We start from the raw sequence: 14,720 nt of genomic DNA, 5'->3' as shown, positions 1-14,720 counted from the left end.
TAGTGATTTTGACAGATACTTATATTAAAAAATATAGTTATTCTACAACATTTTGAGTGTGTCCAAATACTTGTTCACAAATCTGGATTATCTCCAATTACAGGAGTTATTCTTCATATTATTTTTTGACATCTCATCAAAGATGAAGAAGAATATGGAAGTCTGGGCATTTGTGTGATTATAATTCAGGATTCGGACCTCACATACTAATATAAGAGTTTCTGCTTAATAAAAAGCTTTCCTTCATCTCACCAATAGATGTCTCTAGTGAAGTTCTAGTGATTCAAGAACAATATTTCTAAATTGGTTCATATATAGAACTTCCAAGAATTTGAGTTGTGTAGTTGTCAATAATGGGTAGAATTGGTGAATGTTGCACGTGTGTAAAGTAATCACTTAAACCAGCTTTTGACGGTCGTCAGCCCCGTAAATGCCCAGACTTCTATATTCTTCTTCATCTTTGATGAGATGTCAAAAAATAATATGAAATATTTATTGTGTTTATTGCCGCAGGGGTAGGCAAAGAGAATAAAACGCCACACCAACCCATCTTTGCAAATATTCTTCGCCTCTTCCATATTCATGCATCTCCTCATGCTGATTATACCTTACCTGATCTGACCTTTTTTCAATCCTAATTCGCGTTGATTTTTTCTCGTGATAAGGTATCAAATGTCTTTTTCTCATCAAACTTGTATTGTTGTTGTTATGTTGTTGTTTTTTATTTAAAAAGAGAAATATTTGTGTTTTTATTATTTACACAAATATTTCTATTTCATACTATTTCTGTGAGCCTCAGCGGCTCATTATTAGAAATAGGTATCAAATTGTGGTAGAGTGGGTTCGAACCGAGAAACTCTGACTTAAGAGTCCGCGACACTAGCCACGGGACCACAACCCGACACGAATGTTATTGTCCTTTGCATGATTATAGCACCTATCGTTGTAAGATTATTCTTTTTGATGGAAATCACAAAATAAGAAAACTTTACAGTAATAATCTGAATTGTTTGTTGCAGAAAATTCGAGTACTCGCTCCGGATAAAGTGAACGCGCTACATACGAGACCGCTACAGCTTTCAAGCACGCTATCAGGTATTGTTTCATGTTATAATCAACGAAATGATAACTCGACCACAGTGGACTAATCTTAGGCGTCGGGTGAAATTTAAACGAGTCCACTAATTTATATCGCTCTCTCCTTTCAAGAACGTCATAAATCAAAAAACTTGATTTTTCACGTTTTTAAAGTTTAAAAATATAATACAATGTATTGAAAATAAATATCAAGCCACTTATTGAACCTTTTACTGCAAAAGACCTTTTAAGATAAAACCTGAAGGTTTTTTTGTCCATTTGAAAAATATTTAGTATATTTAAAAAAAAAAATAAACAATACATTTTCTTCAAAATACAAAAACAATTTCTGCTCTGTAACGGGTAAATATTAAGTTAAAAATATAAAAATATAAAATAAGGAGTGAGTGATATTACACTAATATAAACTATTATTCTCACTTAATTTACATCAAACAATATATATTTACATCTCCTTACAGTAAACAAAACATTTATTTTAAAATTCTTTCAGACTCTTTTCATTCTTCATGCATTCAGGCATCTCATCATACATTTTCAAACCCTTATACTCATACATGAAACAATTTTGTGACTCGGTTTTTGTCAACAATGGCAGTCTTATTTTATCCTTATTTCTAGTAATATGTTCATGAAAATTTATGTTTTACACTGTTTTATCCTTTAAATATTTGGGTAATTTATCGTTTGAAAAATTATATATAAAATGAGCATATTTAATGTGTCCCTTTTTTTAAATAGCAAACTTTCCTAAGATTTTTAGAGAGAATCTCTTTTATATTACATTAGAACTTCTAATTCATTCGTTGGGACTCGCAGTATGGCCGCAACGCAGTTATTTTTAAACTGTTTTTTTTTTGTGAACAAGTACATATTTGGACACTCAAAATGTTGTGAATAAAAATAACTGGTCAAATTATAAGCTACTTAAAAAAATCACGTTTTTAGGCGTTTCCCAGTATTTAAAAATAATCCGAGGTTCAGAGAGATGCAAGAGCATGTAAATAAAAGGGTGTCTACTAAATAAAAGCTTCCTCAATCCAACATAGATGGCTGTTGTCAACTCATATGTACTGTCATGAGATTGATCATTTTATCTAGGAGTTTTTTGAGTAGTTTGGTTGCCAATCATGGGTAGAATGGTGAACGTTGCACGTGCGTAAAGAGATCACTTAACCTATTTATTGTAACTGCATACAGTTGGTAGAATTTCATTTGGAATTTTTGGGTAATATATCCAAAATTAAACAAGGTTTTTTTTTATTGATTTTTTTTTTAAATATGTAAAATGATATATGTATATTGTGACGCGTTTCGTCCTTTTAAGACATTATCAAACACACATGTGTTTGATAATGTCTTAATAAGACGAAAAGCGTCACATATTATTATATTTAAGTATGTAAGTAAAAGTAGAATTCAATCCAATAACCATGTTTAATTTTAGATATATTACCCAACAATCACTTAACTTGTCTAAGACAGGACATAAGCCTTGTAAATACCTAGACGTCAATATTCTTCTTCATCTATGTTGACATATCAATATTGTTTAGAATTTATGGGTGAAAAAGCTGTGAAAATTTTCCCAGACGAAGTTTTCCAGTAGTATTGTAGGTAGGCACGCGCGTAGGCGAAATACCATAACCCCGTTAACGGTAGGTACCTACCGAACAAACGTTATTTAAAAATTCAACTGTCAAAATGTCAATCTTGCATTGTTATATTTAGTCATTACCGTATTCACATGAACGGTGAATGCCATTTATCCCTGCAAACTAGAGTTTTGTGGCGTTTGATTAATGTTTTCACTCGGAAAAGCGTGACGAAAAACGCATGCTCCACTTTGCACGGCAAAGTTAGCAAAATTCGCGTACGAGCGTTGTCTTTTTTCGGCAAATTTCTGTAGAATGCCTATATTTGGGTCAGACCATAGACCAGTAAGTAGCAAATATACGGTAGGTTATGGTGCCAAGGATTTTTTTATTGTTCCACCTGTTATCTGCATATTTTCACGAATCACTCCGTAGCGTTTAAAATTATTCATTAACAGAATTGTAGTTAGAAACAAAACATGTTAGAAAATACCTTTATAAAAATAATGTTTTAATCTATAAATTTAGACATGTCGCTCACTCCTTTCAACAACGTCATATATCAAAAATCGTCAGTTTTCAGTTTTGCATGTTTTCGAAATTCCCAGAAAATGTACTATATCCTAGCAAAAGCGGCATATTTTTAACTTAATATTTACCCGCTACAGGGCAGAAAGTGTTTTTTTTGCATTTTGAAGAAAAGGTATTGTTTAATTATTTTTTTAAATATACAAAATATTTTTCAAATGGAGAAAAAAATTCAGGTTTTACCTAAAAAGATTTGTTGCACAGTAAAAAGTTCAATAAGTGGCTTGATATTTATTTTTAATACATTTTGTTATATTTTTAAACATTAAAAACGATCTCCTGAAAAATCTTTTTGATATATGACGTTGTTGAAAGGAGTGAGCGATATATCAAGATATTTTTGAAGTATCAACATAAATAAAAAAGTTTTTTAAGAATTTTCACCTATATCAATAAAAAGTTAATAGAAAGTTATTTACAAGTTATTTACATTGTCCGCCTCCGTAGTGTAATGGTCAGCACGCTCGGCTGCCGTTCTGGAGGTCCCGGGTTCGATTCCCAAGGGGGGTAAAATAAATATAAGTGATTTTTTCACTGTAATATTTATTCAATATTACCATGGACTGGTACCTGAAGCGGAGGGCTGATCACCTTTCCTTCATGTGTAAACGATCAAGATAACACTGCGTTAATATGACACAGTGCCCTATGCACCATTGGGGTGCGGATAAGGGTTTTATTATTTATTAATATTATTATTTACATTTAAAAATATAATACCGAACAGGTTAAACTTAAAAGTATATTTTATACAAATATGCACACTACTTCTCAGCTTTTTTGGAATTATTTCCCCCAATAGTATTTAACGTGGAAAAATAATATCCACGTCAATTTTAAGTATAATAATTTACTGCACTGCACCACTATTCGTATAAAGGGTAGCATTTAAATGGGTTTATTAAAGAATGAATAGGTGAGTATTTTTTATTCGGACAGTAATGAATTCCAGTATAATCCGAGTCCAAATCTTTCTTAGCGCGAGTTAGCGATCAATAGTGACCTAATGTTGCATGATGCTATCGTGGGACCTTGATAATCGTACACAAAATATTGCCAGCTAGCCGTACGAATACCGAATTATTCATTTCCCAAAAAAGTTTGATTAATGCATTTTAGATTTCCTGATAATAAAAACACGCATTTTCTAAACAAACGGAATAATAATAAATAATAATTATTATTATATCATCTCCAAAACTAGAAATCTTCAAAAATTACATTTTTTTAAACATTCACATAAAAACTATGAACCGTTTTTACAAAACAATATTTTTATTTATGTTATTATATTTTTTATATTTATTTATGTTTTTTTTAAATACAAGTTATTTCCTATAACTCCTTTCATTTCCATGGTGCATAGGACACCGTATCGTATCGATGTGCTGTTAACTTGATCATTAATTACAAGATTGCAAAGTGAAAAGCAATGAAGTCAGACATTTAGGGGTTCAATATATTTGATGGGATACAAATGACGTAAGTGAATGAGATTATGGTGAAGGACATACATATGTAAGAAAGAAAATGGAGGATGAATGTAGTGAGAAAGGTAGTGAGGAAGGTAGGACAAGCAGAATATCAACAATGGCTAGGGCATTCGAAATTGCATATTCGTATTCGTAATAGCTTATGTAGCTTGGACACTTTGTACGAGTTTATGATAAAAACCCCATTCGCTGTTAGTTAGATAGTAAACATTCGAATGGCAAGTCGAATTTCATTCAAATTGACAGGAAAATTTCTTTGACAGGCGCCGTGGCGTAGTTGGCGTCGCGGGTTCGATTCCCGCAAAGTGCAAAATTAATTCAAGAAAGATTTATTTTCAATTGGTCTGGGTATTTGTAATGTATTTTCACATTTACCTTCCCTATCCTTACTATCCTACCTGCAGATAGGCCTCTAATAGAGGCTTTGCGGGTTATTCCTTTTAAAAAAACAGTAATAATAATTCGTTCGGTATAATTGTGCTAATATCGAATCGCACGAATGTCGGAGTTTCACTGTACATATACTACACTAATAAGACACTTTATATTTTAGATCAGATACCTGAAACAGAATTTGCACGAGCATTCTTGAATACCTTCGCAAAGTTTAGCAGTATTTTTCGTTACATTTGGCGTGTTGCTAATCTGGGAAATTGTGAACCAACAGTAGCTACTTTCACAACTATTCTTTGGCTAGCTATTTCTGCTTTCTAAGACTAAAAATATAATTTTGAACCGAATGGTTCTTGAAAACATTTTGAGTGTGTCCGAATACTTACAAATCTGAACTTTTTCCATAAGGAAGTTATTTTGACGTTTTTGACATCTCTATATAGATGAAGAGGAATATGAATGTCTGGGTATTTACAGGGCTTATGGCCTGTCATAGGTTGGTTAAGGGATCACTTTACACACGCGCAACATTCACCATTCTACCCATTATTGACAACCACACTACTCAAATTTTCTTTGAGATGATAAAATGTAATTTTTTTGAGATGTTAAATGTAAAAATATCTCCTTAGTGGAGAAAACCCAGATTTGTAGACAGTGTTTGGAAATACTAAAAATGTTGTCAATAAAAATAACTAGTCAAAGTAAGTAATTTCTTTCATTTCGCAGCGATCTTCGTGAAATGTATGTTTTCTTAATGCTTTCCGAATTATTTTACATGGTAGGCGACGCTTGAAAACGTGATTTTCGATTTTCAATCACTTAACCAGCCTATGACAGGCCATAAGACTTCGAATAGTTCGAATAGAATCTATCATATCATAGTAAGTGGATATTCATATCGTGGTACGTCCCAATTTTCACATAATAATTTCACATAACAAATTATTTGTCTTGGACTTGAGCTTTGGTCTTTCCCATTTCCCCTTTTCCTCCCTCCCACCCCTCTTCCAGATATTTATATTTAATTACATATGTGAAATTTTGTATGTGGAATGTTACAAATACCAGTTTTTTGTTACTCATTAATGTAAATTGTATTTACGTAACTGTTGTGTAAAATTTCCAAATAAAATAAAACTAAAGTAATAAATTGTAGCAAATGTGATTTTATATACATAAAGTTGTATGTGTATATATTCGAGTCGTCGAAGCACTAATGAAATGGGCGTGGTATGGAAATAGTTCAGCCTCTCCAATTCCGAGTATTATGTTAATTTGGGGGGTGCAACTCGCTGGGTGCCAAAACACCATACTCATAAATAACGTGTAATTATTAAATTACGCCATTACAGTCGAACCTCGATATAACGGACCTCTATTTAACGAACTAAGGATGTCTTCTTCTTTTACCATATCCGCTCCTTATTTGAAGCATACGGAGTCCACAAACTGTCTCCACGCTTTCCTGTCGGCCGCCGGCTCCCTTGCATCCTCCAAATCAGTTCTTTGTCCCGAACTTCAGACGAGAGCTGCCGACAAATTGTCAACAGTGGTCGTCCTGGGCGGCGTGAACCTGATAAAAACCTTGCAAAAGAGGCAAGCTTGATGGCGACTCTCGGGAGGCATGCGGAGTACATGGCCAAGCCAACTGAATCGCCTTTCCTTGACGACAGTTGTGACCAAGATTTGCTGCTTCCTACGCCTTCGACTTCGTATGTAACTGACAAAAAATCAGATAAAATATAAAAAATATATAAACTATACATGCTTAAATTCAAGTGTCGCCACATAAAAACCATTTTCGCGGCCAATCACGCCATACGTCTATATACTCGTATATAACTATATTATACGCATTTTCGTAATTTTAGAGAGTCGATTATAAAAAAACAGCAAATTTCAAAATGCAAACAAAATTTGATTCCTTTTTTAAAGCAGGATTACCAAAAGCAAATGCGTCAATATCAAACAGCAACGTCACTTCACGACAAGTGTCCCAAGACATTGAGTAGATTTTGGTTAGTGTTTTGTATTGTTTATTTATATCTAAAAACAGTCTTCACATTTTCAAGATTCTTGATTTATTTTAAATCTACTATTATTACATTACGACTTTCGGCTTTAACGGACACTTCCTCCCCCCAATTATGTCCGTTATATCGAGGTTTTACTATATATTAAGTACATCTAAATAAATCAATATTTGTCGTTATTATAAAATGCCCATTTTTTCCTAACGATATCGGTTTTAGAAGCATAAAAGTTTTTTTTTCATATTTTGTCGGGCAAATTTTAGATTTTAATTATACACAATACGTACAGGTCGCAAATTAAGTTTCATTGCCATGACTTGTTTTTCTGAACCTAAATTGAAATGCCATTTAGATTTTTATTTGAGTGTTATTTATTTCCTGCTGTGATTTAGATTAATCAGTTTATTTATGGAACAGTCTAACAATATATTTTTGATTCCAGTCAAAATATGGTGGAAAAATCGGCCTGTTAGATCTCTGACCTAAAAATATATATATAATCCTTCTTCTTCTTTTATCCCTTATCTGCACCCAATGATGCATTAGGGACTGCATCGTATATAAGCAGTGTTATCTCGATCGTTAAATACACGAAGGAAATGCAATCAGCTCTGCGATACCAGCCCGCTGTAATATTATTAAAAAATTAGAAAAAAAAAAACAATTTTATTTATTTTGACCCCCCTGGGAATCAAACCCGGGACAGCATGGTAGATATACGCGCTGACTACTATACTGTAGTAACAGAGGGAAACAAATAGTATAATATGTGAATTTATAATATTATTAGAGCATTTTATTAAAGCGTCACTGCCTCGATTTTCGACAGTGAATTCAAGCAATATATCGCTCATTTGGTGCAACAATGACGTAATTATACTATTTTTTAAACAAGTTAAATATGTCAAAATGTGCTGAAAGACTATTTACATCGGGAGAAACATGGACAGAATTGATTTTGTGGTGAAATGCTGCGAGATGGCACGAGTGTCATTGTAGAATTGAGTAAAATGGCAGCGTTTCTGTTGCTACAACGTCTGAATGTCATCTCCTGTAATATTTCCAAAAGTGTAAATATGCCATTGTTCCTTTTATTTAGTTCCAGTGATGCACTCCCCCCGGACCAAGAGTCCCGCGAGCCCCGCGAACCCCCGCAAGCCCTGCACCAGCCCGTCCAGGGTGCCCGCCACCCTAGCCACCTCGGCAGGCCCCCCTGAGGGGGCTCCCAAGGGGCCCGCCCGGGTCCCGCACAGCGCCAGGGTCCCGCACAGCCCGAGGGACGCGAGGGTGCCCAAGCTCTCCAACCAAGAATCCTCCTCGGAAGCTGATGACTATGTATTCAGAGGTATATAGTTATTTATATAATAAAACAACAACTAGAGGTATAGAGTTAACCCCCCTATAACGCTGAGTTAGGAACATTATCTCAACGTTATAGGGGGGTTACTGAACAGTTTTTTTTACGTGTAACAATAGATTTAAAGAAACAGTAGTATTTACCAAGCAAAACTTAAATTAAAAATGAATTGATATTATCGACGAAGTGACTGCCGAATCAATTAATGACATTATATAGTTTTTTCACTTTTTATTTTATTTGATCAGTGACCGGGTTTCGTCTTATGCAGGTAAGACGACGCCTTGCCTGCATATAATCGCGATCTAGTTAACACCGTGACGTTTCGTTACAGTGCCCTTTGCACCACTCGAATGCAGATAGCAGCCAGAAGAATAATAATATTTTAATGGCAATTTTACCTTTGATTCGTTTAATTTTCCATTTCGAACCATTGTGCGTTTCTCTTTCATTCAACACGAACGTGTGTTAGTAATACAAAACTACCTGACTTATTCATTAGTCGCCAAATTCGCATTCATTGATATTGTTAAACTTGTAAACCATTTAGTTGAAGGTCGTGTTTTGATAACGTCCCTTTGTCCCAGCCTTTATTCACGATTCAGGTACTATAGCATGCGTTCCGGAAACGATTGGCTCAACACAAAGCCCTCTGGTACTGAGCTGTATAGTGTATAATGCGAGACGTTTAACAGTTCGGAGAGGGTGTAGCGGCGAGTTCAGCGACCCCGTGTCGTGTCCCGGGGTGGGCTGGTCAGGCGCTCAGGTGCTCGGGTGCTCGGGTGCTCGGGTGGTCGGACGCACAAAGAGCGGGGGCGACTCGGATAATGTCTACCTTTTATTTTAACACATTCGCTCAACTCACACTCCGCTTGTTTTTATATGAATGTTTCTCGTCTATTTTTGTGGGGTTACCGTATATCACACACACCACAAAAGCTGTTTTTCATAGTAAAATATCTTTGTATGACATTTTTACGGTGAAAACCCGCTATATAAAATACATAATTGCAAAGATAATTTTAAAAAAATCATTGCAAAGCAGCGCTGCATATTTTTCCCCTTAAAGGGTCCCAAAATTAAAATACATAATAAAATTGAGAAAAAACGGGATTTGATATTTCGAGATCCATCAAACGAGACGATCACGTAACCGGAACTTTTGGCAACCCTAATTTTGATTGTTGTCGTGTCGCGAAATACACTGACGGTGACGTTGAACCCCTGTCCAGAGTGGCGAATATGATTTGACAAGCGACACGCGAAAATATAATTTAAAAAATACGCGATTTTTACATTCACCTACCAATTTTCGCCACATACAGGATGTTGGCAAGGCTCTCCGACCCCATTCGGCGTAGAGTTATTGCAATATAACGTCGAATTTCTTTTGCTAACTGCGCTAACGTGGCATATGAGTTTCCCAACATTTGTGGGCGTGTCCAAATCCTTGTACACAAATCTGGGTTTTACACACATCTGAATCAAAGAGTCTCTGCTGTTTAGCAGAGACACTTTTAAGCTTAAAAGCTTACTCAAACCAACCATAGATGGCTCCAGTAAACTCAAATATGTAGCTTCGTGAGATTTATGATATGTGTAGGAGTTCCAAAAATTCGAATATTGTCAATTCATATTAAAAAAGAATTATAAACTAATTGGGGTTTTAAAAACAATATCGATATATGTATTTTTATAAAAGGTATTAAAAAATCCCATTTTATGATAACTGAGAAAAGTAAAGTAAAGAGAAGAAATTAATATTTTTGATTAGTATCAAATTGTCCGCCTCTGTAGTGTAATGGTCAGCACGCTCGGCTACCGTTCTGGAGGTCCCGGGTTCGATTCCCAGGGGGGTTCAAATAAATACAAGTGATTTTTTCACTGTAATATTTATTCAATATTACCCTGGACTGGTACCTGAAGCGTAGGGCTGATCACCTTTCCTTCATGTGTTAACGATCAAGATAACACTGCGTTTATCTGATGCAGTACCCTTTGCACCATTGGGGTGCGGATAAGGGTTTTATTATTATTATCAAATTAGCTAATTCAGAATAAAATGACAGTGTCCGATTGATTTGTTATTTTTCCGCAGAGGATGGCAACTTGGATTGCGAGGCGACCTTCCACCGGATATGGGACAACCACCTGAAGTCCCTGGTCCGGTGCAGCTCCTGCGGGAGGAACTTCGCCCCCGAGAGGGTGGAGCGCCACCAGGCGGGCTGCACGGGCACCTCCCGCCGACAAGGCCCCCGATAACGACACACTGCATATTTCCACCGCGTGCAGGCTATCTTTAAAAGCAAACAGAAACCAAATGTGTATGAGTATATTAGATTAGCGCTTGCTCGAGTATGACCGACACGGTTAAAAATCATCCACAATTTTTTTTTAAGTAATGAGAAATATTTGTGTTTTTATTATTTACAAAAATCCTTCAATTTCATACTATTTCTGTGAGCCTAAGCGGCTTATTATTAAAAATAGGTATTAAGTTGTGGTAGGTGGGTTCGAACCAAGAAACTCTGACTCAAGAGTCTGGACACTAACCACGGGACAACAACCCGACACGCTTCTATTTTGGTATTATTATTGCTGCTCTTTGGTATTTGACCAATATACACACGAGTTTTTACCAATGCGAAGGTAGAATGTGTTTACTGTGTGTGAGTGTCACACTGTGATAGATGAATCTCAAGTCAACAGGAACTTCACCAAAATGCATCTGTATTCCTATAACGTGTCCTATTTGGCCCCCTTTCTACTTTCTTATGTTACTGGTATCTGACGTAATTCACATTATGGGCTATTTCAGCAACCAAGTGATAAAAATCAGATTTGTGCAGCATTTTTAGCAAAGAATGATTGCAAAGCTTCCTATCTTATTTGATATTTATATAAGATTTGGAAAGTAATAGGCTATAACTGTGAATATATTTAAATACAAATCAATATTACAAAAAATATTTTGTATTGTTAGATCTAAATATGTATACATTATTGTTAGGTGATAAAAATTTCTTTTTCAATATGTTAAACAAAACAAAACAGCTAAATCTCGAAATAAATGTTATGAGCCAATTTGTTTTTTTTTACTATTTATTACTGTTTTTTCCTTAAGGTATATTAAATTATTACAATTTATATCTTTCTTTCGACATTTCAATACACATTTTAAAATATACGTCAAAGGAAAAAATTTATTGTTTAATTTTTTGCTTGCCTTTAATTGAAAGATGCACGCCATAGTTTTCTGAATTGGAGTGTTCATTTTGCTTCTTATCTTTATTTTATTTATTGCTAAAAAACATACAAAGGTCAAATAATATACATTCTGTTTTTTTTTTATAAAAATTATAAGTTGTTTTGTTTAACTAAATTTAATTTCAGTAGTAATAGTATTATTAAAACTTAAAAACTGTCATTGTACTAATGTCTTACATTATGTTTGGTGTAATGAGTGCCTCTATCTCATACCTCCGAGTATTAGAGTAATTTCGGACTGATCATTGCAATTTATAATATCAAGCTATCATATTAAGTAGAGTGATGTAATAAACATGAAAAGGTTGGAGTTATTCTGTATCGGTTTGTGTTTAGTGACTGTGGTAATTGCACTAGAAAGTGAATACAAAATGGTGTATTCCCGCTACGGGGACTGCAGGAGCGATGTGAAACCTCTAAGTAGAGAAAGCTTAGTGATCAAACATTCGGAGAGTTTCATACCGAATTTTGACACCAATCGCCGAACAGGATTCATGGGGACTATCGGTGTCATCGGCGGGTATAGTGAGAACACTGGAGCGCCATATTTCTCTGCTATGGGAGCTCTCAAGGTGCACTATGGTTCCATTTTATTTATCAAGTAAATTATTACAAATCTAGTAAAATTATGCACAAATTTATGAGACAAATGTGGTTTGTTATTGCCAACTATAGCAGAGAAAAACCGAGGAAAACTTGGCATGATCAAGTATTTCAAATGCTTGGGCGTGGTCAGGTCAGGAATAATTGGCGTGTACATACACGCGGCGTGTTAAACATATAAAGATATATAAATAGTAGGCGAAGATTGTGTGCAAAGACAGATTGGTGTGGCATTCTATTGGTAGGAAGAGGCCTACCCCTGCAGAGAAGCAGCATGATGGTTAGTTAGTTTTTAGTACAATTACGGGCTAGAACCCTGAGTGCCCTACCCAATATTCTATTTCTCAATTCTTCCAATTCTCCTATTTCTCTCCTGTTTCCTTTCTTATCTAGCAGTAATATCCTCCTCCCTCCACGCCTTCTATATCCAATCAAATGTATTCCACTGACATGTCCAAGAGTCTGGAGCGCAGAACTGATCACCTTAAAAAAAAAAAAATTGCCCCATCAAAAAATATCCAAAACCAAAACATTTTTTATTAACCTTCTTATACATAATAAATGCAAGGTAAGGAGTTGAGGGGAAAGAGGTCTAGGATCCAGTTAGAGAGGGATTCAGTTAAGGTTCCAAGGATAGATAGTAATATTCCAGGGGTTTCAGGCATCACATTGACAAATGAATTCATTGAATATCACCAAAAATTCTAATCACAAGGAAAATCATAATGACAAAATACAAAGATTTAGATATAAGTAAGTATAATTAAAGTTTGAGTTGTTATTTGCAGGTGGGTGCTGATTCCGTTCATGTATTCTGCACAGTGGATGCTGCCAACCCTCTTCGAACCTACAACCCTGAAATCATTATCCATCCAGTTCTGGAAATAGAAGCGTTACTTCTCGAGGGAATCTCTGCGATGGACGCCGTCATCATGGGACCCGGACTACCGACAGACCTGTACTATTCGCTACTCATCGCCAAAGTAATAAACTTATGCAAACTTGAGAAAAAGCCCTTGGTATTAGATCTAGAAGCATCTTTATGGACGAATATCGTCACAGATGCATTGATTCAAATGACTAGTCCGGGAGTCATCCTAATACCCAACAGGAATGAATTCGAAATTATGTATAATTTGATCGTTAAACCGGATCAAGTATATAGTAATGATCTGTCTATTGATTTTAACAAATACGGGGGAAATATTTTCATTTTCCGCAAAGGTTGCTTGGATCAGGGAGTCGGTTCCAATTTGGCCTCATCATGGTACTCGAGAGAGGGAATATCAGCCAAGCGCAGCACTGGCCAAGGACACCTCCTGGCCGGAGTGACGGCCACGTACTTCCTGTGGGCGATCAGAAGTGTCTCTTGGAATGCCACCGGTGGCAACATGCTACCGGCCGGCGTGGCTTCCTACGCCGCTTCCAAGCTGGTGAGAAGTGTGAGCCGCCAAACCTCAGATGAGATCGGTCGTAGCATGATCACTAGCGACATGATAGACAATATTAGTAAAGTTCTATTTGTCAAATAATTCAAGCTGCAAAAGTTTTGATATTTCTCGCATTGCAAAGTTCATTATGACTTTTAACAAAGGCATGTAAAGGCGCAGTCATCTCGATACGATCTCATCATATTCTAAAATACTACTTTTAGAAGCTCTGGTACCTTTACAGTTTACGAATTGTCTGCCAACGCCGACACACATATGCAACGTGTGCCTCACCTCAATCTTCTGCCAGTATCTCCTCTATATCATGTTCCTTCACCGACTACTACCTCCTTATATCTACCATGTCCACGTACAAGATTGATATCAGTGCATAGACAATAGTGTTATGTTTAAATAAACAAATAATCTGCATCCAAGTTCCCATCATTAGCTCTCACAACTTAAAATACCTACTCTGAAGGCAATTTCAGGTAAAATGTGACTAAAAATATTAACTATCTGTTCTGACCGTATTTATGAAAGGAAAAGGTATTTAATAATTAATAATAAATAATAAATAAAAATGAAGTATTGTTTTATTTTGAGAAATAAATAGTTATATTGGGAATAAATTAAGCGGAGTCAACTCAATCTTTCGAGGTTATTAGTAATATGAAGACAAAGTGATGATCAATCCTGTGCTATATAGGAGTGGAATATATTTGATGGGATACAGATGACGCAAAGGAAGGATCTTAGGGTGGAGGACATTACTGATATATGGGAAAGGAAATGGAAGAGGATAATAGCAACAATGGCTGGGGGACTCGGAACTGCATACCCACACTTTCACTTGTGTA

General features: G+C 35.5%; 2 protein-coding genes across 2 annotated transcripts in view; both read left to right on the top strand.

The window, feature by feature from the left end:
- Positions 1-11,645, top strand: part of LOC148302693 (uncharacterized) — a 38,652-nt gene extending 27,007 nt beyond the window's left edge. Inside the window, exons 4-6 of the mRNA XM_088271204.1 lie at positions 1,020-1,095; positions 8,303-8,548; positions 10,659-11,645. Of these exons, the coding sequence (XP_088127330.1) occupies positions 1,020-1,095; positions 8,303-8,548; positions 10,659-10,822 (486 nt within the window). The 3' untranslated portion in view covers positions 10,823-11,645. The remainder of the gene's footprint in view (positions 1-1,019; positions 1,096-8,302; positions 8,549-10,658) is intronic.
- Positions 11,646-11,816: 171 nt separating this feature from the next.
- On the top strand, positions 11,817-14,448 carry LOC148302692 (ATP-dependent (S)-NAD(P)H-hydrate dehydratase-like). Its single transcript, XM_088271214.1, has 2 exons — positions 11,817-12,399; positions 13,219-14,448. Exons 1-2 carry the CDS (start codon positions 12,124-12,126, stop codon positions 13,960-13,962), a joined length of 1,020 nt encoding a protein of 339 aa, XP_088127340.1. The 5' UTR covers positions 11,817-12,123; the 3' UTR covers positions 13,963-14,448.
- The last annotated feature ends 272 nt before the right edge of the window (positions 14,449-14,720 follow it).

Source organism: Brachycentrus maculatus, unplaced genomic scaffold (genome assembly GCF_059751285.1).
Source record: "Brachycentrus maculatus isolate JH-2025_06_01 unplaced genomic scaffold, ASM5975128v1 h1tg000421l, whole genome shotgun sequence".
NCBI classification, from domain to species: Eukaryota; Metazoa; Arthropoda; class Insecta; order Trichoptera; family Brachycentridae; genus Brachycentrus; species Brachycentrus maculatus.
Note: the sequence above shows the minus strand (reverse complement) of the source record. Positions and strands in the feature narration are given on the sequence as shown.

Excerpts from the sequence above, each read along its gene's own strand:
- LOC148302692 (XM_088271214.1), top strand. The coding sequence starts at position 12,124 with ATGAAAAGGTTGGAGTTATTCTGTATCGGTTTGTGTTTAGTGACTGTG. Across the intron at positions 12,400-13,218 it reads CTGCTATGGGAGCTCTCAAG|GTGGGTGCTGATTCCGTTCA; the intron begins GTGCACTATGGT and ends TGTTATTTGCAG.